Source organism: Homalodisca vitripennis, chromosome 5 (genome assembly GCF_021130785.1).
Source record: "Homalodisca vitripennis isolate AUS2020 chromosome 5, UT_GWSS_2.1, whole genome shotgun sequence".
NCBI classification, from domain to species: domain Eukaryota; kingdom Metazoa; phylum Arthropoda; class Insecta; order Hemiptera; family Cicadellidae; genus Homalodisca; species Homalodisca vitripennis.
This window is the reverse complement of record NC_060211.1, coordinates 25,365,796-25,391,070: the sequence shown is the minus strand read 5'-3', so window position 1 is coordinate 25,391,070 and position 25,275 is coordinate 25,365,796. Positions and strand designations below refer to the sequence as shown.

Genomic DNA, 25,275 nt, shown 5'->3' with positions numbered 1-25,275 from the left:
TTTGGGGAAAAAGCTACTTTATTGAGCAAACAGATATTGCAAAATATACCAGAAATATTTTTAGTATGTGGTATAATGCGTAAGTAGTGGCATAACAAATAATCTGTAATTCCAATATAACTTTTATATTTATGTCAAATATAGGGTACAGTCTTCTCTAGGTACTGTATTCTCCAAAAAATATATTCAGAGTTGGAATTGTTATAGTATAATCTAGAATTTAGTCATGACATTTTTTCACTTTTAGGCTTCAAATAATCAAAGTCTTAAAATACTACAGTTTTAGCAGATACTCATTATATTGCACAAGCGTCTGCGCTAAAAAGATCTAAATCGCAGTGCACAAAATCGACACACAACTCTCACTTTCATTTATGTTGGAACTAAATTGTAAATCAACTTATATTTTACACCTAGTGTTACCACAAATCTAAATGATCAACTATGAGATAGATCACTTTCGCTAGCCCACTGGGTTAGTTATTAAGTTGGAACTAAATTGTAAATCAACTTATATTTTTACACCTAGTGTTACCACAAATCTAAATGATCAACTATGAGATTGATCACTGGTTAGCACCTATTGTGTCGATATGAATGTTCCATAAATAAAATTTCGAATCGATCAATGGAGCTATCACAAACAGCTGGTGGACATACAAAACAGCTGATTGCGTTCTGCTTAGCAATCTGATTTCATTTATGCAAACGTCACCTGCTCTGTTCTACTTTCGGGATCGAGGTCACTTTCATCTTCTAAGGTGTTATTAAAAATAGTTAACATTCACCAACGCCTACACTGGTTTCTTTTCGGGGGAGAGGGGAATAGGAAGTCTAAGTACAGCGAAAAATTAAGAAACGTCAAGGCAAGCGTAATTTTAAGCGTTCCATAGAGTAACAAGAAAACAATGTATTATATAATATGTCCTTACTCTATGGTTCACCTAATGAATTGACGGTTGTGCTTGTACACAATACTTGATCTTTGAAAACGAATGTATTTGGTTTAATTCAACTCTCAAATAATAATGTTCAATTTAGCTTTCAGGCTCATTTTCCAATGTAAACGTTTCATTTTCGGAACAATGGTTGGTGTATCAATATTTTAGTATTTCCATGATTATAAACACTTTTTCATTCTTATTTTTGAAAGATAAAGGCGTAAAAATAAGAAGTTGCAAAAATATGAACTTGCATTAGTCAACTAAAGCGAAATCAGCCATGTGTCTCCAACACTTAATCTATGGCTAATGAATGAAGTGATCTAGTAACGTTGTCTAAGTTAAAGGCAACGTAATAAAAAATAAGGTGGGAAAATTGGAAAAGGGAGAGAAAATAGTTTATAGAAAAATGTTGCACGTATTTTTAATTTATTTGATACCCTCGCTTGAGATTGGTGGACTCATTAACCATACCTCATGCAGCCCCAATGGCGGCCATTTTGTTCTATTGTACCTGCTATAGTTATTTTCTGTTTAGGGCTCCAAATCCTTGCTTAGCTCCTGTGGCTCTGGTGGCCATTTTTTTTTTTTTTTATTGTACTGCTATAGTTTATTTAATTCTAGGGCCTCCAAATCAACGGAAATAGGGAAGGTGATGATTGTACCCTAGACACATCCTGGGCCCCTTAGGATAGCTTAGAGTAATAAAGTATAAATATTAGTATTACTTATATTACATATTAAATATTACTATTAGTATAAAAGAGTTAAGTTTAGTAAGAAAATTATTGTATTAGTGGATTACCTTAAAATACTGATAAAGCGATTATAAAAAATACATTACACTAAACTATTAGATACATGTTATGTTGAGAATAATAACACTCTGACAATAATAAAAAATACGAAAATTTTTAAATTTTATTCATAACAACTCATTATAATTTAATTACTGAAAGATTGAAAATCTTAACAAAAGATTTAGTATCGTACCCCTCTCCTCCTGTCAAGCACTCGAGCGAAGGATAAAAATATACAGAAATACTTGTCACTTATGTGACTTGAGCTACATAATTAACAGTGGGTTATATATAGATTTTGTATAATTCTAAACACTTGCACAATGCTCTCTCTTCACTTCTCCCACAGACGCCTCAAGTGGACTCACATCTGACGAAGCGTGGGCGGTGTGGGAGTGGGCGTGGCTGCGCGGCTGCGCGGCGACTCAAGATTCTATGTGAGGTGCCCTGTAATTGACTAAAGTATAGGGCAAGGGCCTAGGCGGGTCACATTCACCTATGTGAACTCGTATTCACGCTCGTTACGATCAGCTGTTGGAATGTGAGATGGACCCTTTCACTTAAACTTAAGTAAGCCATTCCTGAAGATCACGAGTTTCCGTGTATTTGATAACAGAATTATAACAATCGTATACCTAATAACAACGGGCCTAGCCCCAGGAGGAGTGACTTCTGGCTGGCTTATATCCTACAGTTGAACATACACTGGGTACAGCAAAATCCGATGTGTCACTTCGGCTAGATTTGGTTAACCCTATGGATGTCCAGGAGCGGCCCATCACTAACCTCAAATGTCGAACAGAGCTAGCCTCTCTTTCTACCAAGGTGTCATGGCTGAGGATAGAACAAAGCTAGCCTCTCCTTCTACAAAGGTTTCATGGCTGAGGATGGAACAAAGCTAGCCTCTCCTTCTACCAAGGTGTCATGGCTGAGGATGGAACAGAGCTAGCCTCTCCTTCTACCAGGGTGTCTTGGCTGAAGATGGAACAGAGTTAGCCTCTCCTTCTATCAAGGTGTCATGGCTGAGGATGGAACAGAGCTAGCCTCTCCTTCTACCAGGGTGTCATGGCTGAGTATGGAACATAGCTAGCCTCTCCTTCTACCAAGGTTTCATGGCTGAGTATGGAACAGAGCTAGCCTCTCCTTCTACCAAGATGTCTTGACTGAGGATAGAACAGAGCTAGCCTGTCCTTCAACCAAGGTGTCATAGCTGAAGATAGAACAGAGTTAGCCTCTCCTTCTACCAAGGTTTCATGGCTGAGTATGGGACAGATCTAGCCTCTCCTTCTACCAGGGTGTCTTGGCTGAAGATGGAACATAGCTAGCCTCTCCTTCTACCAAGGTTTCATGGCTGAGTATGGAACATAGCTAGCCTCTCCTTCTACCAAAGTTTCATGGCTGAGTATGGAACAGAGCTAGGCTCTCCTTCTACCAAGTTGTCATGACTGAGGATGGAACAGATTTAGCCTCTCCTACCAAGGTTTCGTGGCTGAGGATGAAACAGAGCTAGCCTCTCCTTCTACTAAGGTTTCTAGACTGAGGATTGAACAGAATTAGTCTCTCCTTCTACCAAGGTGTCATGGCTGAGGATGGCACAGAGCTAGCCTCTTCTTCTACCAAGATGTCTTGACTGAGGATAGAACAGAGCTAGCCTCTCCTTCAACCAAGGAGTCATAGCTGAAATATAAAGCCCTTTGTTCCTATCCTGGCATCCGATAGGAGGCGGCCTATGCCACTAACCTTACCATCCTTAAAATTCTATCACTTCGAAAGCAAACGCAAAGGCCTTATCTATTCAGCTTCTCGTGCTCAATGAACAATAAATAAGCAATAGGCTTGCATTTGTCCAATTCTTTTCTTATTTTCCGTGTGTTATATGAACATACTTCTAAACTACTAGGATTAGTTCATTTATTTTTGTGATTTAAATGAAATCTAAATATACTGCACATATAATAGTGAATTTTAAGAGCGTCATATTATTACCCTATAAATAACAGGACATCTTAAAATCAATAAGAGTTAAAAACAGACAGTACTCATTTCTAGAAGTACTTTTAAACAAATACAATAAGAGGTCAAAGTGATTTCCTTCTGCTTTTTGGTAGTATTCCACCTTGTTTATTTGGATAGCCTAATGTACAGATTGTCCCCAAGCAAGGCAAATTTAAGCGTTATTTCTGTAAACAAAATTGTTCCTATAGATATACTACCTAGCTCCCAAAGTCTTTCGTTTACCCCTGCTTGTTATTTTCTGGCTTGTTCTGTGTTTTTATCCTAAAATATTCCAGAAACATAATAATAATAATATAATAATAATAATAATAATAATAATGATTTATTCCAGAATAAATACAGGTATTTTACAGAGTTGTAGACAGGAATTACACTGCCACAGTTTCAAGTAGCGTGGCAGCGCTACACAAACAAAAACATGAATACAGTATTGTTCAGTCCAGCAAAGTAACTGTCCTTTGATAAGAGCAGCACCACGCTCTGTGCCGTCTGTGCTCACTATACACTATATACACTATGCTACACCAACTGTGTGAAGATTGCATACATAATTGAGAACTTAAAATTACTTATTCTATACATTCTACAACTAAAACATTATTAATACCAAAAACAAAATTTAAAGTAATCATATAACTGCCGAATCTTCCATTTTTTCCTTTTAACAAAACGTAGCCTATATTTATCTTACATAATCACATTGTTTAGAAAACTTAAGTCATCGTAACCAAACAGCCAGTATTTCACCTCCCGAGAAAAAGCTCTAATATTTGAACATACTTTTATATTAATTGGTAGTTTATTGAAATATTTTGGGCCTACATAAATAAAAGATTGTCTGAATAGTGATTTTCTAACTCTAGGCACTCTAAAAACATTATTACTGCAACTTCTTGTACTGTAAAAAAGTTGGTTTGTTCCTGTGTCACCACTTTTAATGTAAAACAAGCGTAGAACCTTGTAAACAAACAGGTGCTGTACTGGTAAAATTTTTAATTGATGGTATAATGGAAAAGAACTTTCTCTCTTTTGTTTTCTAAGAATTATTCTTATAAAATAGTTTTGAAGAACACGTATTTTTTCAATTTTATACTTAAAAGTTCCTCCCCAGCATTGAATCCCGTACTGTAATTTTGAATGTATTAACGCAAAATAAAGAGTTCTCAATAAAACTTCATTACAAAAGTTTTTCAAAAAATAGAATTTTCTCAAAGCTGGTTTCAGTTGCGTAAGTATCGAATGTACATGTTTTTCCCATGTAAGTCTTTCATCTAAAATAACTCCAAGATATTTGAAACTAAATTCTTTATTTATGACCAAGCAGTCACAATTCATGTCAACGCAGTCTAATTACATGTAGTGGCAGCCACAATAAAGTTAAGAGTGTGCGATACACAACGTTTTACTAAGATGTGTAAGGTTAAAAATAAATAATATATTTAAGTTAGAACATTTAAAACTTTATATTGAGCCGGTTCTAAGTCTTGAGCCCAGTTCTCCCCTGCTCATGTATATGTTTATTTATATAATATTGTAAGTGTTGTTCGTTGTGGCTGCAGAAGGCACTGACTGTGCTGTTTGAGAGCGCTCTGCACATACTCTTCAAAGTGGCAAGGAACTTCTAAATTCGTACATGTTAGTGGAAACGTGTAATACAATTTTGCTTTTTTTTAATTATATTTGTTAATTCTCTTTTTAAATTTTACCACTAACATGCTGGATTAAGTTGCCGTTTCGCACTGACGAGGTCCAGGAGAGGAGCTCTTGCCTCTTGCTGCTCTCTCATCATGGGTGGTCGCAGACAGTTTCCAGGGTTTTCCTGCTCTGCTGGATAACTGGCCTCCATGATGAGCTGTACACCCCTAGTCAACATCTGTGATACCCTGCTATTTGTTATTTATTTATTTTATTATTGTTGCCACTTGCCAGTTATTATAGTTTATATTTTGTTATTTAGTTTTTAAGTTTAGTTTAAATGCTATTTAGTGCTATTTCTTGGTTTTCATTAGGAGCCCGCCCTTAGCCGAAGGATACCGGGTGGAATTGGCAGTTCTTGTTTTAAATTATGGCTGTTCCTAATTTTTTTTATCCAGGTGCACCTGAGACATACGACAGAAATTTTGAGGTTAATTGTAGTAATGTGTTTTTCTTTTTTTAAATTCGTCTGGCCAATATTGTTTTTTGACAGAAGGTTCTTATCTTGGTTAAATAATTTTTTTTCCTACTCTGTGGTGGTGACTGTGATTTAAAAAAGAATCTGAGCACGCTATCCACGGTGTTTTTCATTTTTTCCTTCTAGGTTTAATTCTGATCCGCCATCCCATTCGCCACCATGGGGGCTCGCTTCCTAATTGTCTATTTTGGGGGTGCAAACGGAGATGTGCGGTTTTAATATCAGTGTAACAATTATGTGAGTACTGGGAGTTGGTTTTCTAACTTGAAATACAGACCACCAAACCTAGAAGAAAATCAAGAATGGAAAGAGCTCGTGAAGAGGTTAGAAGAAGGTGATATTCCCTTCCACACCATCTGTCGATGTAGTGGGTGTCACTTTATAGTTCAAGAGCATCTTTACACAGCTATATAATGTCCATTTTATTTTTAAGAGTGTTTTGCCACACTCCTGTTTTTTGGGATATGTTAGATACCATGTATTTCAATATAAGATCAAAATATGTAAAATAACGTCAAAAATTACGACAGGTCGCTTGAAAGTCGGCGAGTTGATTTGATCCCGATTATTCCAAGTATGAAGATTTAGGAAGAGGTCGAACACTGTGTAACTAGAGATGGGCGGTATATAACGTATTCTTGTCGGTAACATCGTTATTCAGTCGCTCTACACCCACTCGACAGTATATGCGGAAGTTAAATAAGAAATCTGAAAAGACTGGAAGCGTTTGAAATGCCCCGAAGTATGGTCGTCCACTATCAATTTGCAACAAACAAAACCTGCAGACAGTTGCTCAAGCTTTTGTAGCCACTCCCGGTAAATCGACTCGTAAGACATCTGCTGAACTAGAAAGATCAAGAAGAAGAGTGCAAAGAATGTAAAAGCAATTAAAGTTTAAACCATACCTTCCATCTTTACTCGAAGTGCTTCACGAAGATGGTTCCGACAGGCGATTGGAATTCTGTGAGACAACAATTATCCGCTCGAGGCTGATCCAAATTTCTTGCGATCAATTGTGGTGTGTTGAGGCATGTTTCAAACTAAATGGACGCGTTAATCGGTAAAAACTGCGTGTACTGGTCGGATGTAACGTAATCCTCATAACGTAATCCAAGCAGAACTCAATGTGCCTAGTGTTATGGTATGGGGACTGGGGAGGTATTTCGAGTACTGCACTGATTGGTCCTTATTTTCTTCAAGGAAATGTTAATTTAGAGTGATTGCGGTTGTTGCAAGAAGTAGTAGTTCCCGAGCTCAGAAACAATCCTGTTTTCAATATTCATTCGCTCATCTGGCAAAAAGATGGTGCCCCAGCACATTTCGGTATCCAAGTTCGAGATTTTTTAAATAACACATTTTAATGAATGAATTGATTGCCTGCGCGCTCGCCAGACCTGACTCCATGTGATTGTTCACTGTGGGATATTATAAAGGAGACTGCGTATGCTTCAAAACCGCAATATCTTGACGAACTCAGAAACCTAATTAAAAATTCACTTGAACTTGTTAATAACGATAAACCTTTATTGCTTAAAATGTTTGATTCTGTTCTCAGTCGGTGTATGAAGTGTATACAAAATCAAGGAGGACATTTCAAACAACTACTGTAACATTGTGTGGATTTATCTTGTACTTTATACAAATTTTATCTCATTATGATAATTCTGTATTATAGAGATGGTGAATACAGTGTTATTTGTCAATAAAATATTACCAAAATAACGGCTTACGTGGTAATATGTTCTAGTAAAATATTACAGTGATAATGTACTTTTGCAAGTAATGTCATATAATGAATTTGTTTTCTTGCCTAAAAGTGTTTTATTCAATTAACCTATAACGCCTTTAAATTTCTCTTCTGGAGAAACTGACATAATATGCGCCACCCTGTATTACCAGGATGACGTGTTATTTCAGTATCAGGTAGGCTGAATGATTTGGCGTTCTCTTAACGTCTTTCTGGTATTAGGTTACGTTGTAGCTGGATGGTGCGGGAGAGACAGGGAATAAAATATCAAATTGAAATAAATAACATTCAATAAATAAAATATATTTATCTAAATAGAATTTGTTTCTGGAAAAATGAAAACAAACCCAACTTACTTTTTATTCAATTGTTCGTTCTCAATTTACCATTATCACTGTAATAGGTTACTAGAACATATTACCATGTAAGCCGTTATTTTGGTAATATTTTATTGACAAATAACTGTATTTCCCATCTTTATAGCACCCGCAGTGGAAGTTGAGCGAGCCGAAGATCTGATTTTTTATCTGAAGATCTGAATTAGACTAGCCGCGCCATCTTGGGCGTCGCACAACTTGGCAACGCTGGCTACTGATAAGGCAGGTGAATTGTATGGACACGAGAGGTGCTTAACTGCGATTGAATATCGGGTGAGGCAATTCCACTGCCACAGTGATACGTCTTAGTTCTCTGCTCATCATACTTCTAGTAGGCATTTATGGAGTTTGTGATTTCAGAGGGTATTATTTCGCTAACTTAGTTTCGTACAGTTCAGTTTGAGGCAACACTGACTCTGACCATACCTGTTGATAGTAATTAGTGATGCGCGATTGCGAGAGGTTGTTACAATCGAAATGTTCCTTCTCGAGAGGTTCTGCTTAACGATTGTTTCGATTGCTTAGCGAGAGGTCTTTACAATCGAAAGGTTTCTCTCGATTGTTGCATTCGTTAAGCCAATTTGTTATTGTTTACTTTTCACGAGCCTGTCTCAACCTGTTTTTCATACTTCCGTTCCATAATATATTGGTTTGCACCACTCTCCTCTCCATTCCAGACATTCCAGTAGTTTACTTTATAGCGTTTAGTCAAAATGTAAATTATAATTCTTCAAGCATTAAGATTGAGTATATTATCTTAAATTATAATAAATAGCTTATCTTGGTTATTAATTTAAAATATTAAATGTTTTTATTTTGTACAATGTTATTTTTTGAATGTTTTACTGTTCATACGTCATTATTGTAACGTGAATAAGCGTTTAATGTAGTATAATGTTAAATGTAGCTACTAATATAGTAATTCATTAAAACAACTCGGAATTCAAGTCAGTAAAAAAAGTAACTAAATTAATTTATATTTCAGTTAAATCCTTCTGTCGATCGGCAAACATATCTCACTTAGAATTTCGATTCCCTAATAAAAGAATAGAATAGATCGTACACGTAAACGAAACAATCGCTAGAAACCTCTCGGTAGGAACCTCTCGTCAAGCGTTTATGGTGTATCGCAAAAACAAAGTTATGGATGATGGAATCAAACATTTCGTTTTCATCATTTCGTCAAACACTTCGATTGCCCGGTACGAGAAGAGATGTTGTGTCGCAATGAAACAATCGCTAGGAACATCTCGGCAAAAACCTCTCGGTAAGAACCTCTCGTTAAGGGAATCACAATCGAAATGTCTCGAGAGGTCCAAACAATCGAAACGTTTCGATTGTAACATCTCGTAATCGCGCATCACTAATAGTAATCGTCTTCCGTCATAACACCTGTTGGTAGCTTGGTTACTGTTATGAGAGTACCATTACGTTTATCACTGTGTCTTTCTTGTCTTATCTGATTACTTATATTCAAGATAGGATATTGTGCAGTTAACTATCAAATGCGTATAACCCCAGTTCAAGAAGCATAGTTTGGTGCGGGTTCGGGTTCGGTTTCCTTACGGTTCTAGACAGAAATCACTGTGCCTGAAGTCTGAACTGACGCTGAGTGTATTTCCCAGTTCACAACAAGAACACAGCCATCCTGGAAACGCTTTAGACGACCATGGTATGTTTTTACATTGTAATTTACCACTTTCAGTTTAAATTGAAGTGATTTACGGACTGTTATTTGTGTTTGATTAATTTTAAAACATCATACTCTTTACAAAACTCTTGGCTTTTTGTAAAATAATCAACAGTTTTCTAACAACATGTGATTAAGTTGTGATGAAACTAGGTTACTTTATAAAGTGCTTGAGTGAAGCTAATGTTTCATTTTTATATGTTTTGCATTTAAAAACTGTTTTAATGCTGGAAGAATTAAAATGAAATCATTTATTTGGCCTTTAAGTATAAAATATACAATAGGCTACAACCTAATCTATGGTTTACAAGTCCATGCAGGATATATTATAAGTGCTCATACAGATTTAAAAAATAACAAAAAGGCAAATCTTGAAATAAAATAAAATCAAACCATGCAGCCTAAATAGGCCTACCTTGGGCAGGTTTACAAATTAGGGGTTTTGAGTGCAAAATGTTCATTAATATTTTGTTTTAACATATTTAGAATGTGTGACTGTAAATATACTATGTCATATTTTTAAGGATGTGTAGGCCTATATAAAATACCGACGTGAAACTTGCCCATAGATTCCATCCATAAAAAGTACGAGTACCGGGAACTAGTTCCTAAATGAATCCTAACCTAGTTCATCAACTCAAACCATACAAAAATATATATTTAATTAATAACGTGAAGATAAATACTACAAATAAAGATTTTAAATGAACAAACAGTACTTTTATGATAATAATCCCCTTTTATAGCAGCAATTTTCAAGACTATACTCAATTAAAAGGCAAGTTTTGAGAAACCCTATAAAAGGGCCCATACCTTAAAAAACGTACGAACCAATTTTGATAAAACTTTCTGTACACATTCACTACATGGTCTACTATACTAAAATACAAAGCCTCATTCTTAGGCCACGCCTATTTCCGGAGCCACAATAAACTTTATAGGCCAAGTGCTAACAACAACCAATCTATGGACAGCCATATCTCAAAAACGTACGAGCCAATTTTGATAAAACTTTCTGTACACATTCACTACATGGTCCTACTATACTAAAATACAAGCCTCATTCTTAGGCCGCACCTATTTCCGGAGACACATCGATTTTACAGGCCAATTGCTGACAAAAACCAATCTATGGACAGCCATATCTCAAAAACTGTACGAGCCAATTTTGATTAAACTTTCTGTACACATTCACTACATGGTCTAGTATACTAAAATACAAGCCTCATTCTTAGGCCACGCCTATTTCCGGAGCCACAATAACTTTATAGGCCAAGTGCTAACAAAAACCAATCTATGGACAGCCATATCTCAAAAACGTACGAGCCAATTTTGATAAAACTTTCTGTACACATTCACTACATGGTCTACTATACTAAAAATACAAGCCTCATTCTTAGGCCGCGCCTATTTCCGGAGACACATCGATTTTACATTGAGCCAAGTGCTGACAAAAACCAATCTATGGACAGCCATATCTCAAAACTGTACGAGCCAATTTTGATTAAACTTTCTGTACACATTCACTACATGGTCTAGTATACTAAAATACAAGCCTCATTCTTAGGCCACGCCTATTTCCGGAGCCACATCGATTTTTACAGGCCAATTGCTGACAAAAACCAATCTATGGACAGCCATATCTCAAAACTGTACGAGCCAATTTTGATTAGGCCTAAACTTTTCTGTACACATTCACTTACATGGTCTAGTATACTAAAATACAAGCCTCATTCTTAGGCCACGCCTATTTCCGGAGCCACAATAACTTTATAGGCAAGTGCTAACAAAACCAATCTATGGACAGCCATATCTCAAAAACGTACGAGCCAATTTTGATAAAACTTTCTGTACACATTCACTACATGGTCTACTATAACTAAAATACAAGCCTCATTCTTAGGCCGCGCCTATTTCCGGAGACACATCGATTTTTACAGGCCAAGTGCTGACAGAAACCAATCTATGGACAGCCATATCTCAAAAACTGTACGAGCCAATTTTGATTAAACTTTCTGTACACATTCACTACATGGTCCTAGTATACTAAAAATACAAGCCTCATTCTTAGGCCACGCCTATTTCCGGAGCCACATCGATTTTACAGGCCTAGTGCTGACAAAAACCAATCTATGGACAGCCATATCTCTAAAACGTACGAGCCAATTTTGATAAAACTTTCTGTACACATTCACTACATGGTCTAGTATACTAAAATACAAGCCTCATTCTTAGGCCACGCCTATTTCCGGAGCCACAATAACTTTATAGGCCAAGTGCTAACAAAAACCAATCTATGGACAGCCATATCTCAAAACTGTACAAGCCAATTTTGATAAAACTTTCTGTACACATTCACTACATGGTCTACTATACTAAAATACAAGCCTCATTCTTAGGCCGCGCCTATTTCCGGAGACACATCGATTTTACGGCCAAGTGCTGACAAAAACCAATCTATGGACAGCCATATCTCAAAACTGTACGAGCCAATTTTGATTAAACTTTCTGTACACATTCACTACATGGTCTAGTATACTAAAATACAAGCCTCATTCTTAGGCCACGCCTATTTCCGGAGCCACATCGATTTTAACAGGCCAATTGCTGACAAAAACCAATCTATGGACAGCCATATCTCAAAACTGTACGAGCCAATTTTGATTAAACTTTCTGTACACATTCACTACATGGTCTAGTATACTAAAATACAAGCCTCATTCTTAGGCCACGCCTATTTCCGGAGCCACAATAACTTTATAGGCCAAGTGCTAACAAAAACCAATCTATGGACAGCCATATCTCAAAAACGTACGAGCCAATTTTGATAAAACTTTCTGTACACATTCACTACATGGTCTACTATACTAAAAATACAAGCCTCATTCTTAGGGCCGCGCCTATTTCCGGAGACACATCGATTTTACAGGCCAAGTGCTGACAGAAACCAATCTATGGACAGCCATATCTCAAAACTGTACGAGCCAATTTTGATTAAACTTTCTGTACACATTCACTACATGGTCTAGTATACTAAAAATACAAGCCTCATTCTTAGGCCACGCCTATTTCCGGAGCCACAATAACTTTATAGGCCAAGTGCTAACAAAAACCAATCTATGGACAGCCATATCTCAAAAACGTACGGAGCCAATTTTGATAAAACTTTCTGTACACATTCACTACATGGTCTACTATACTAAATACAAGCCTCATTCTTAGGCGCGCCTATTTCCGGAGACACATCGATTTTACAGGCCAAGTGCTGACAAAAACCAATCTATGGACAGCCATATCTCAAAACTGTACGAGCCAATTTTGATAAAACTTTCTGTACACATTCACTACATGGTCCTAGTATACTAAAATACAAGCCTCATTCTTAGGCCACGCCTATTTCCGGAGCCACAATAACTTTACAGGCCAAGTGCTGACAAAAACCAATCTATGGACAGCCATATCTCAAAACTGTACGAGCCAATTTTGATAAAACTTTCTGTACACATTCACTACATGGTCTAGTATACTAAAATACAAGCCTCATTCTTAGGCCACGCCTATTTCCGGAGCCACAATAACTTTACAGGCCAAGTGCTGACAAAAACCAATCTATGGACAGCCATATCTCAAAAATGTACGAGCCAATTTTGATTAAACTTTCTGTACACATTCACTACATGGTCTAGTATACTAAAATACAAGCCTCATTCTTAGCCACGCCTATTTCCGGAGCCACATCGATTTTACAGGCCTAGTGCTGACAAAAACCAATCTATGGACAGCCATATTTTAAAAACGTACGAGCCAATTTTGATTAAACTTTCTGTACACATTCACTACATGGTCTAGTATACTAAAATACAAGCCTCATTCTTAGGCCACGCCTATTTCCGGAGCCACAATAACTTTATAGGCCAAGTGCTAAACAAAAACCAATCTATGGACAGCCATATCTCAAAACTGTACGAGCCAATTTTGATAAAACTTTCTGTACACATTCACTACATGGTTCTACTATACTAAAATACAAGCCTCATTCTTAGGCCGCACCTATTTCCGGAGACACATCGATTTTACAGGCCAAGTGCTGACACAAACCAATCTATGGACAGCCATATCTCAAAACTGTACGAGCCAATTTTGATTAAACTTTCTGTACACATTTACTACATGGTCTAGTATACTAAAATACAAGCCTCATTCTTAGGCCACGCCTATTTCCGGAGCCACAATAACTTTATATAGGCGAAGTGCTAAAAAAAAACCAATCTATGGACAGCCATATCTCAAAAAACGTACAAGCCAATTTTGATAAAACTTTCTGTACACATTCACTACATGGTCTACTATAGTAAATAATAAGCCTCATTCTTAGGCCACGCCTATTTCCGGAGCTACATCGATTTTACAGGCCAAGTGCTGACACAAACAAAATCTATGGACAGCCATATCTCAAAAACGTACGAGCCAATTTTGATAAAACTCTTAGCGTGGCCTAAGAATGAGGCTTGTATTTTAGTATAGTAGACCATGTAGTGAATGTGTACAGAAAGTTTTATCAAAATTGGCTCGTACGTTTTTGAGATATGGCTGTCCATAGATTGGTTTTTGTCAGCACTTGGCCTATAAAAGTTATTGTGGCTCCGGAAATAGGCGTGGCCTAAGAATGAGGCTTGTATTTTAGTATACTAGACCATGTAGTGAATGTGTACAGAAAGTTTTATCAAAATTGGCTCGTACGTTTTTTTGAGATATAGCTGTCCATAGATTGGTTTTTGTCAGCACTTGGCCTATAAAGTTATTGTGGCTCCGGAAATAGGCGTGGCCTAAGAATGAGGTTTGTATTTTAGTATACTAGACCATGTAGTGAATGTGTACAGAAAGTTTTAATCAAAATTGGCTTGTACGTTTTTGAGATATGGCTGTCCATAGATTGGTTCGTGTCAGCACTTGGCCTGTAAAATCGATGTAGCTCCGGAAATAGGCGTGGCCTAAGAATGAGGCTTATTATTTACTATAGTAGACCATGTAGTGAATGTGTACAAAAAGTTTTATCAAAATTGGCTCGTACGTTTTTGTGATATGGCTGTTTATAGATTGGTTTTTGTCAGCACTTGGCCTGTAAAAATAGGTTTGTCTCCGGAAATAGGCGTGGCCTAAGAATGAGGCTCGTATTTTAGTATAGTAGACCATGTAGTGAATGTGTACAGAAAGTTTTTATCAAATTGGCTCGTACGTTTTTGAGATATGGCTGTCCATAGATTGGTTTGTGTCAGCACTTGGCCTGTAAAATAGGTGTGTCTCCGGAAATAGGCGTGGCCTAAGAATGAGGCTCGTATTTTAGTATTGTAGACCCATGTAGTGAATGTGTACAGAAAGTTTTATCAAAATTGGCTCGTACGTTTTTGAGATATGGCTATCCATAGATTGGTTTTTGTTAGCACTTTGCCTATAAAGTTATTGTGGCTCCGGAAATAGGCGCGGCCTAAGAATGAGGCTTGTATTTTAGTATAGTAGACCATGTAGTGAATGTGTATAGAAAGTTTTATCAAAATTGGCTCGTATGTTTTTGAGATATGGCCATCTATAGATTGGTATTTGTCCAAAAATAGAAGAGGTCTAAAATGAGGGTAGTAATATAATACAGTAGACCATGTATTCAAAGTAATGTATTAAGTATAATCTATAGATATTTTTGTATTTGTTCTTTTTTTAAATTATAAAATTTAATTTTAATAATATAATTTAATCCTGAAGTGATTGAACTGGTTCAGGAACTAGGTTAGTTGTAGTTCAGGAACTAGGTCAAGAGTAGTTTCATGAACCAGGTTAGGATTCAAGTCAGCGGATTAGTTCTTTTTATGGATGGAATCTATGCCAGTTTCACACTGCTTATAAAATATATCTATAGGCTAAGTAGAATTGATAAATACAGGTATAATAATTGTTTTATAAACTAAATAAAATATTTCATGATCAATGCCATATTTAACACATAAAAAAAAAAATTAAACTAAGGATGAAAAATTGAAACCCCGGTAGTTAACTAACATTTGTATTTTAAAATCACTTACCAAAAACTATTATATTTACAATCTTAAAATGTGTTTACATTGGTACAGATGACTTCAGTTACCTATATTACATTAATTAATCAGTACCAATTAATTACATCCGTGGGTGTAATTATTATGCAATATTGTTTATTAATATAAATATAAAAAACCAGGTTAGATAATCTTTATGTACCCAAATATGTCATAATGCCGTGGACAGGTGGGAAAATTTGTCAGAATCGCAAAATAGTGGTAGATTAATATAGGTATAAAGTTTAAACTATTATTATGCTCATGGGACGTAAAAACATAAACGTTATTGTAGCAGTCGCATTAAGTGTGTACTGTATGGTTAAAAGTTTTAGATCATTTGGTATAGAACTGCAGTGTAAACTTTGTGTATCATAACTAGGCAATCATTGTACAGTAGTTTTAATATGTTGACTGCCAGATACACTAGATCACTCGAGTTAGTTGTCTCAGTATATTGGAGAAACCATGTCAATTTATCACAACTTTACTCTCTCCATGTTTGTGAGACAGTCAATGTGACGTCCTCATGACATGAGTCCCAACACATGTAGGGCCTAATTATATTTTATACTGATTGTAATAGTGCTGCATAAACAGCACATACACCATTTCAACATTTTTTTTTTTTTATATCAGAAATAAGAATGTGCACTTAATTGTCAACTACTTATGTATTGCAACTCCTCCTTTGATATATTGTCCGCATATGCACTCACTATGTTACTGTCACAGAGCATGACATGCAGTGATGGTATGTTTACTAAGTCGATGTTCAATTAGAACCACAATATTATAAGGAACATAATACAATACATATTACAATTAGAATACATATTATAAGGGAACAGGCGAGTCTTTTTGTGGGATAACTGTTGTTTGGTAGATTTCTAATCTACTTATTAAAGTGTGTAAACGTAAACATTATTTATATATTGTCAAGATTACGACCACAATTCTTTACTCATCTTATTGAGACTTGGTAGGGATGTACCACAAATAAATGGTAAGGGCAAGTTAATTGTTGGGGCCAATCGGACCGTTGGGGCAGAACCCTTTTCTAGACACCATACACTTTCCAGTTGGATGGATTTTGACCAAATGGACTTCTTATGTAATTAATGTTATCAGCATGGGAGTTTATGTACTTTTGAAACAAAGGGTGAAGCCCTAGGGTTAAATCCATTTTGTAAATAACTAGCTAGACGTCTCACAGCTCAAAATATTTTAACCAAAACATTCTATAGGAGAAAGAATAACCTAGGATAGCTCATAACCAGGATAAGGAGGCTGGCACCCAGGCCAAAACTGTTTTATGTACATCGACCATAGACGCTTTGAGTATGGATCTATTTTAACCATGGTATGAATGTTTTGTATGATTATCAAGCATGGTTTTCTAATGCCATTTCAGACAAGCAGGCGGAACCCTAGGATCAAATCCATTCATTATATAGGCTATATATAGTTTGTCTCAACGTTTTGTGTTCGTACGGATTTTAACCACAATTGGTATGATCATTCTATAGAATGAATGATAACACATAACTTTTGTTTTCGTAAAAGAGAAGAGCAGAGCTCTCAAAGGCAGGAAATTAACAGAGAACAGGGGCTATCTGAGGCTCAGAGCTGCCAGAGGTCAGGAGGCTCCAAAAGACCAGGACCAGCCAGAGACCAGGGTACTTGTAGAATCTGTGTGGCGTTTGAAAGTCATAACTTGCTCGAGACCGGGACATGCTAGTAGCTGGAGGCTGCCGAATACTAGGATTTTCCCAATGCTGGGAGATCATAAAGGCTCTCAATAATGTCGGGAGTTCTCAGAGGCTGGGACCTGCCAGAGACCAGGTGGCTACCGAAGGCCAGGATCAGCCAGAGGTTGGAAGGTTTCAGAGGCTCGAACCTGCCAGAGACCAGTAGCTGCTAAAGGCAGGCCCTGTCAAAGCCCAGGATCTATCACAGGCCAACAGCTAAAATAGGTCATAAAATCTGAAAGGCCACGAGGTCCTATAAGCACAGAGCTCCTTAAGTCCGAGAGCTGCCTGAACAGGGGTTACCATAGACTGGTAACTACCAGATGCTGTTAGCACCATAAGGCTGAAACTGCCACAAGCTAAGGAACTTCCCAAAGTCCAGGGCCTACCAGAGGCCTTGGCTGCCAATTGCCAATATCCTGGAGGTCGGGGGTTGCCAGACCTGGAAGTTACCATAAGCTGGTAACTTCCAGATTTTGAGATCTGTCTGAAGCCGTGAACTGTTCAAACCAGGATGGTCAAAAGCTCTCCAGGACTGAGCTGCCATAGGCTGAAAAATACTGGAGCTGGAGCTACCAGATGTAAGGAACTCCCAGAGATTGATAACTGTAAGGGGCCAGTGGCTTCAAAATGCAGAAGGCCACCAGAAACCAGTTTTTTTCTAGACTGGGAATTCCCAGAGGCTGGTAGCTAGTAGCTACAGCAGCAGGCCGGGAGTTCCAATAGTTTGAATGCTGCCAGGGGATGGCTTCTGCCAGAGTCCGAAAGCTCTTAAGAGTCAAAGAGCTCTCAGGAGTCTAGAAACTCCCAAAAATTGGAGTTTACAGAAGCTGGGGTTTTACAGTATTTAGAACTATTAGTTTAATGCACATTCTTTTAGATTTTAAGGGACCAAATGGCTTTAGTGATGCAAGTTTCAATGTGGAAGTCATATGAACTATAATGAAAACAAAATTGAGTGAGACAAAAGGTCTTGTAATTTCTTGATTATTTTATTTTACGTGAACCGCCAGAGCCATCATTGAGGGTGTATTGCATAAACCACTAGGAATTAGGCTGGTTGTGTGTCGCAGAATCGAAATTTTACGCATGTACACAAATAATTATTTTCACTTTTAAAGATAGAACTATGATATTAATATCATTTCTTCACCATTAAATGGGCTAAAAGTACGTAGGCATAGACTGTAATTTATTTTTTAATAAACATTCCTATGTAGATTTAATGAAATAAGAAATGATGAAGAATGAAATAATTTTTATACGTTGAAATTTCCTAAGTGCCCGAAAAATTGTTTTTACAAAAAATGTTATATTATACTATTTTAAATCTATCTAAGAACAACTTTAGCAAATTTCAAAAAAATAATACCAAAATTTAATAGATGTATTATTTTTATAACTACTGACACATTTTTTGTAAAATCACTCAGTATGTTACTTTTGAAACTGTACAAAACTAAATTGTAACTGAGAATTTTAATAATTTTACATGATAGTGTTTTTATTTCTGTATCATAAATTTAATTATTGTACTTTATAATGGTATTATAATACAAAAAATTAAAACTGAACCTTACTTAAAATGTAAATTGAGAATATAAAGTATACATCAACATGGACAAATCTGAAATTTACATATTTAAGTTAAACTTCAAAATTAGGATTTTTACTTATGGTACAGTAATAATTTGACTAAGAATAAAAATGTGTGTACTGCGCAAGAATAAAATTTGTGTACATAAACATAACCACATATGACTTTGTACATTACATGTGGCAAAAACACGGTAGTCACGATGTCTAAATACTGTGACTTTATAAACGTAATGTAAAAACTATAAACAGTTATATAAGCATAACAAATCAATAATGTTTTCCAAGAGCATGTTCAGATTGTGAAGCATATAATTAACTAAACGTATGACAAAACTAAATTAAGTAACATGTGGTAAACATAGGAGGCCATATTAAAAAGATCCTGGCTGGACTAGCACCAACCATGACATAGCCTTTATACAGGGTGTCAATTAAGTCTGGAACCTCTTTTTTAATTTTTGAACCATAATAGAAAGAAATACCAAAGTTCACACGTGCTTACTGGTGATAGTAACGCACACATCTGCCCAATTACTGACCGGATAATCCCTTTGGGGGACGGTCCACAAGGAGTCAGACAAAATTCTTAAATAGCAGCATAGGTCAAGTTTGGTATCAAATTAAAGGTCTTACTTAGCAAAGTACAATGCCGCAAACCGGACTTCAAAAGGTGGATCCATTCAGTAGTTATAGCTATTTGAATTTTAAAACAATTTAACTATGTAAATTATTAAGTATTACAAGTAAACACCAATTTTTAAGTACCTGTGATCAAAGTAAGTGTTCAAAATGTTCCCCTCCCATTATCTGACAATGTAGTAATCGAAGCCAGGAATCAATAATTATTACCAATAACACAACTACGTTACAATGTGAAAGTGGCAGATTGAGTCATACACAGCATCCACAGAAACTTAACGTTTGGGCAGCTATTATAGGAAATCAAATTATGGGCCCATTATTTATCAATGGTAATTTAAATGGTGACTTGTATCTAGCAATGCTCCAAAATGAGATAATTCCTGCACTACAAGCTGCTCTTGGTCAACAATTTCAAAGAATTTATTTCCAACAAGATGGCGCGCCACCACACTTTGCTCTCCTTGTTAGAGAATACTTGGATACAATATTCCTTACTGGATTTTTTTTCTTTGGGGATACCTTAAAGATAAAGTTTATCGTACTAAGCCTCGAGATTTGGCGCACCTAAGAAATCTCATAGTCTAAGAAGCTCAAGATATTCCTTGTGACTACCTTCAAAATGCAGTGGATGGCTTTTACAACCGCCTAGGACATTGCCAGACGATGGTAGGGGAACATTTTGAACACTTACTTTGATCACAGGTACTTAAAAATTGTGGTTTACTTGTAATACTTAATAATTTACATAGTTCAATTGTTTTAAAATTCAAATAGCTATAACTACTGAATGAATCCACCTTTTGAAGTCCGGTTTGCGGCATTGTACTCTGCTAAGTAAGACCTTTAATTTGATACCAAACTTGACCTATGCTGCTATTTAAGAATTTTTTCTGACTCCTTGTGGACCGTCCCCCAAAGGGATTATCTGTCGGTAATTGGGCAGATATGTGCGTTACTATCACCAGTAAGCACGTGTGAACTTTGGTATTTTTTTATATTGTGGTTTAAAAATTAAAAAAGAGGTTCCAGACTTAATTGACACCCTGTATAGACCTTGGCTTTCTACCAGCACTTGACTAGGCCTATACAGCATTTTTTATGAGGTTCAGTTTGAGGTGTCACAAGTTTGCCATTTCAAAATTTTGGCTTTGGGTACCGGGGGGCATGTGGGTGAGCACCCCCATTTTGAAAATAATTTTTTCTTTGTTCCCCCAATTAGTACTATACACTCCCGTTTACAGAACTTTGATACTTGGGCTATAAGTCTTTAAATACGAGTTTGAAGTTTTCAAACGGTAGTAAAAGGTCCTTACTCTGGAGTTACAGTACAGATTTTGTGTGCTTCAATATGGCAACTAGACAGTACAGGTTACAGTTGTGAAGATTCTTATTAATCGTAGACATACATAATATCAATATATTCTGCCTCTTTATCGTCTAAGAAATGAAATGAGTGACTTGAAATTTTGAATGTAGCATCAGCAAAACCCGTTAAGCGTAACGATTAGTTTTTATATCTTTTATAGTTACATGGCGTGTAAAATGTAATTGGACTAGATTGTCATGATTATAAAACGTGAATATGTTAGTATTTTAAACAGCTAATCATTTATCAATGGATTTGATACACTACACTCTGTATAGAAAGTAAAGTAAGTACATATACAAAAAATTGTATTACGAATTTAAAGCTTTATATAAAAATCTAGACAAATTATGTGTTAAGTTAACTGTATTATAGTAATTTTTCATTAAGACGCCTATGATGACTGTAGGGTACCATTAACGAATTTAAATACATATGCAGTATTGTGACCAAAACACATTTAAACAATTTGGCATACAAGTTTTTTTTTAATTTAAGAAAGGATCTGGTATTTGATCATACCACTTCACACATTGGTTAGTTTTTATATTTGCTGCTGTAAAACATTTGCAAGATTTTACTGCCTCAGGAAATATTTTTTGCTTTGTGTTGCTTACATTTTATCTACCATTATGTGATGATGAAACTGTTATTGAGGTAGAATAACCTTAAAGGTTTTTCAACTAAGGCAGAATAAACCTACCAAACCAACAGTTGTACTAAAGGACTCAGGGATGCACCGACATGGGGAAGAACGGAACCTGCCCCTTCCCCCCAGAACATTTTATTTCAAAATATTAATCGCCTAATAGTACGTAGTCTATTTAACTGAAATTAGCATCTATGTGGGAACTTTGAAATCAGTCATAATGTAATATATACAATCATACATTATAACTTATTTTAATTTATGAAATACACAGCATTGCACATATTGTATTTGTATTATATTAACCACTTTTAAAAGTGCTACATATAACATGTTATATCTAGCAGATTCTGGTACATTCAGCAAAACTTCATCCATCCATTCAGAGTCAGTTAAGATCAAAGAAACCTGTGCTACATTTAGCTTATGCTTTATATGGCAAATTTAATATAGGGTGTTTTGCAACAAAGTGTAAACCAACTTAAACTCAATTAAGTAAACATGAATTATATTGTATAGGCGTTTGGTCTTAATTGAATACAAGTTTCAGAGTTATGATTTTCACAGTTGCGCTTTGGTGAAAAGCATCTAAACCGGGTATTTTTTAGTTGTTATCAACATATACTGGAAATTATTATAAGTAAACACTTTTACATGTCAAAACGAAGAAATGAACAAGCTATAGTTTAATATAGCTCCCGTTTATTGTATCTCTATTATTTAGTTTGTGATCAACTTCATACTCGGATATCTATACTTTTATATCCGAGAGTAGACATCAAGATTTAACTTTGGTCTTGAATTGTGATTTAAACTTAACTATTTTGTTCACTATTTCGTTAATGTTTTGATTACATTTTATTTTAGTTTAATACACTTCATATAAACTGTATTTGTTGCAGAAAATTTTAATTACCCCCCTGTGTGCTTCTTGGTGATTGGTATTAGAGTGGTTTAATTGTAAAATTTATACATTCTGACCTGATCTTTGCCTTTCTTTTACTAGTTCAGAAGTACTATAAAATAAAGATAATAGAATCTAATTCCCGGATCCTCTACTAATATGCAAGGTTTCCCATACCCCTCACACTCCAGTGTTCCAGACATCCCCTAGAGGAGATTTCTGGGTGTGCCGTTGAAAAAACTAAGATACTTCTTTGTAATTTATTTTATTACTTATACTATTTCATTTTTGAGAGGTTATCACCTAATGCAATGTAAATATAAAACATTTGTCCCAAATGTTGACACTATTTGTTTTAGATTCTATGATTAAACATAATTTTTTTTATTGTAACCGCTTCCCCCTGCATTACGTTGTCCTCAATTAAATTGCATCAAACAATTTACAACGCACAAGTTTAACTCTCACGTGTCAAACATTCTATACATAATTTCTATACCTAACTTTAAAATGTATCATTGATTTTACAACTAGACTCTTTATAACACCATTATAATCTAATTTTTGACGTATCAACTATATTGTTTCAGGACCGACTAGATCAAGATGTGTTGAAGTTGATAGTGGACGCACTGAACGAAACCATACAGTGCCCTGTATGCCTTGGCACTCTGCGGCCACCGTTAACGCAATGCTCCAGTGGTCACGCACTGTGTCCTGACTGCAAGCCTCAAATCAACATATGTCCTACCTGTCGCAAGGACTTCATCGAGACGAAGCCCGTAGTCCTACAACAGTTGTTGGATGCATTACCGAGGATGTGTCTGTTCCGAACCCTCGGGTGCCCAGAAGTCTTCATACCCGGAGGCACCCACGAGACTCTCTGTAGCTATCGAACTGTTGATTGCAAACTGCTCGATTGTGAGTGGTCTGGACAAGCCAAGAAATTGGAAAGCCACCTCACTGTGGTTCATAACGATCGTACTGTTTTTTTAGAGGATGAGACAGCATCGGAGATAGTCTGGAGAAACTTTAACAACACCGAGGATTCTTTCAAGTACATTCCATTTGTTGCTTACGGTCAAGTGTTCTGGGAATACATTCACATGAATGTGGAAGTCCAAAAGCTGTGCATTTCATTTACTCGAGTTGGCAATGGACACACTACATTCAAGTACTTTGCCATCATAAGCTTCAAACACAATATTATTGGATACACTTACACTATCAAAGTACCCATTGATAATAACAAATTCGTTGATTTCTATGAAGAGCACTGCATGACGGTGCCAGGCGATATGCTTCCCAGATTTGTAAACCAGGAGTCATTACTGGTTTACAGTGTTCAGATCATTAGAGAAGATGATTAAAATTAAATGGTTTTTTTCATTTTTAAATATTTATGAATACACTTATTTCAGTTTTTATTCTTCGATAATATTAAGCTTCTCTTTTTAAACAGGGAGTTGTTACCTAGGGTCAAGTTCTGTGCTCATAACTGTACAAAGCTATTAAATATTGTAGAAACAAATAAAAAAATCCATCTTAACCACAGACATTTTATTCAGAAACCATATCATAATTAATCCTTGTACATGTGAAGTATTGTCTTACCCGAGATAGTAATCTTCATATAATTATAATGAAATATACTAATACCAGAGAATTGTAACATGTTCTTTTACTTATCCCTCAAAAATTACTGTGGATTTGCCATACATTATGGCAGTTTATCTCTGTTAAAAGAAAGCTTTCAGATTTTCGAAGAAGTTTTCTACACAAATTTCCAAGTGAAGTTGTTTATATCCATTTATAGATATATCTTGTGCATAAAAACTTTCAATTGAGAAATTCCATTGTTACTTTTGTGTTATGGCACAGTTAATATTATAATGGTTTAAAGAAGCATCATTAAGCATGTACTGTACTAAATTCAGAATTTCAATTGTAGCGGTGCAAAGAAAGACTTCAGGAAGGCTTATAAGATGCAATAATCCCAGAAAGGTGGATGTCTAGATTTGTTTTTAATTTTTGCACCCCTAACAGCCTATTGTAGTCATATGGACGCAGCGATACGTTAGGTCCTTGGACATAGTTTATTTCTCACTTACTTATCTAAGCTGATTTAGGTCAAGCATGGTGCACACTAGTGTGGCACTGCACATATACAGGATGTAACTGAAATACACTGACAAGACAAACTTCAAGAGGTTGTCCCAGGGGTAAAAAAAGCCCAAAAGTTTCTATAAATATATGTCCTAAAATGCATCAATCCCTGTCTCTATGTAATTTTTTCATTACAATTTTTTTGTAAATAACCATTAAAGGTAGAAAGAAAACTTTCAACATTGCTAATCTAGTAAAGATCGTCAATGAAAAAAATTCAAATTTTTAGTCAACAAAATTCATAACGGCGGCTTGTTAAAATCTTTGATGATGAATTTCTTAAAACTACTTCATGTATAAAACCTGTACTACAATCAAAATATTTCTAACTCAAATAGTACATCATTTATTGAAATCGTTCAAGAGAT

General features: G+C 35.9%; 1 protein-coding gene across 1 annotated transcript; it reads left to right on the top strand.

The window, feature by feature from the left end:
• Window positions 1-9,422: 9,422 nt before the first annotated feature.
• Window positions 9,423-24,290, top strand: LOC124361877. The gene is made up of 2 exons (XM_046815924.1): window positions 9,423-9,726; window positions 23,332-24,290. Exons 1-2 carry the CDS (start codon window positions 9,724-9,726, stop codon window positions 24,109-24,111), a joined length of 783 nt encoding a protein of 260 aa, XP_046671880.1. The 5' UTR covers window positions 9,423-9,723; the 3' UTR covers window positions 24,112-24,290.
• Window positions 24,291-25,275: the final 985 nt, after the last annotated feature.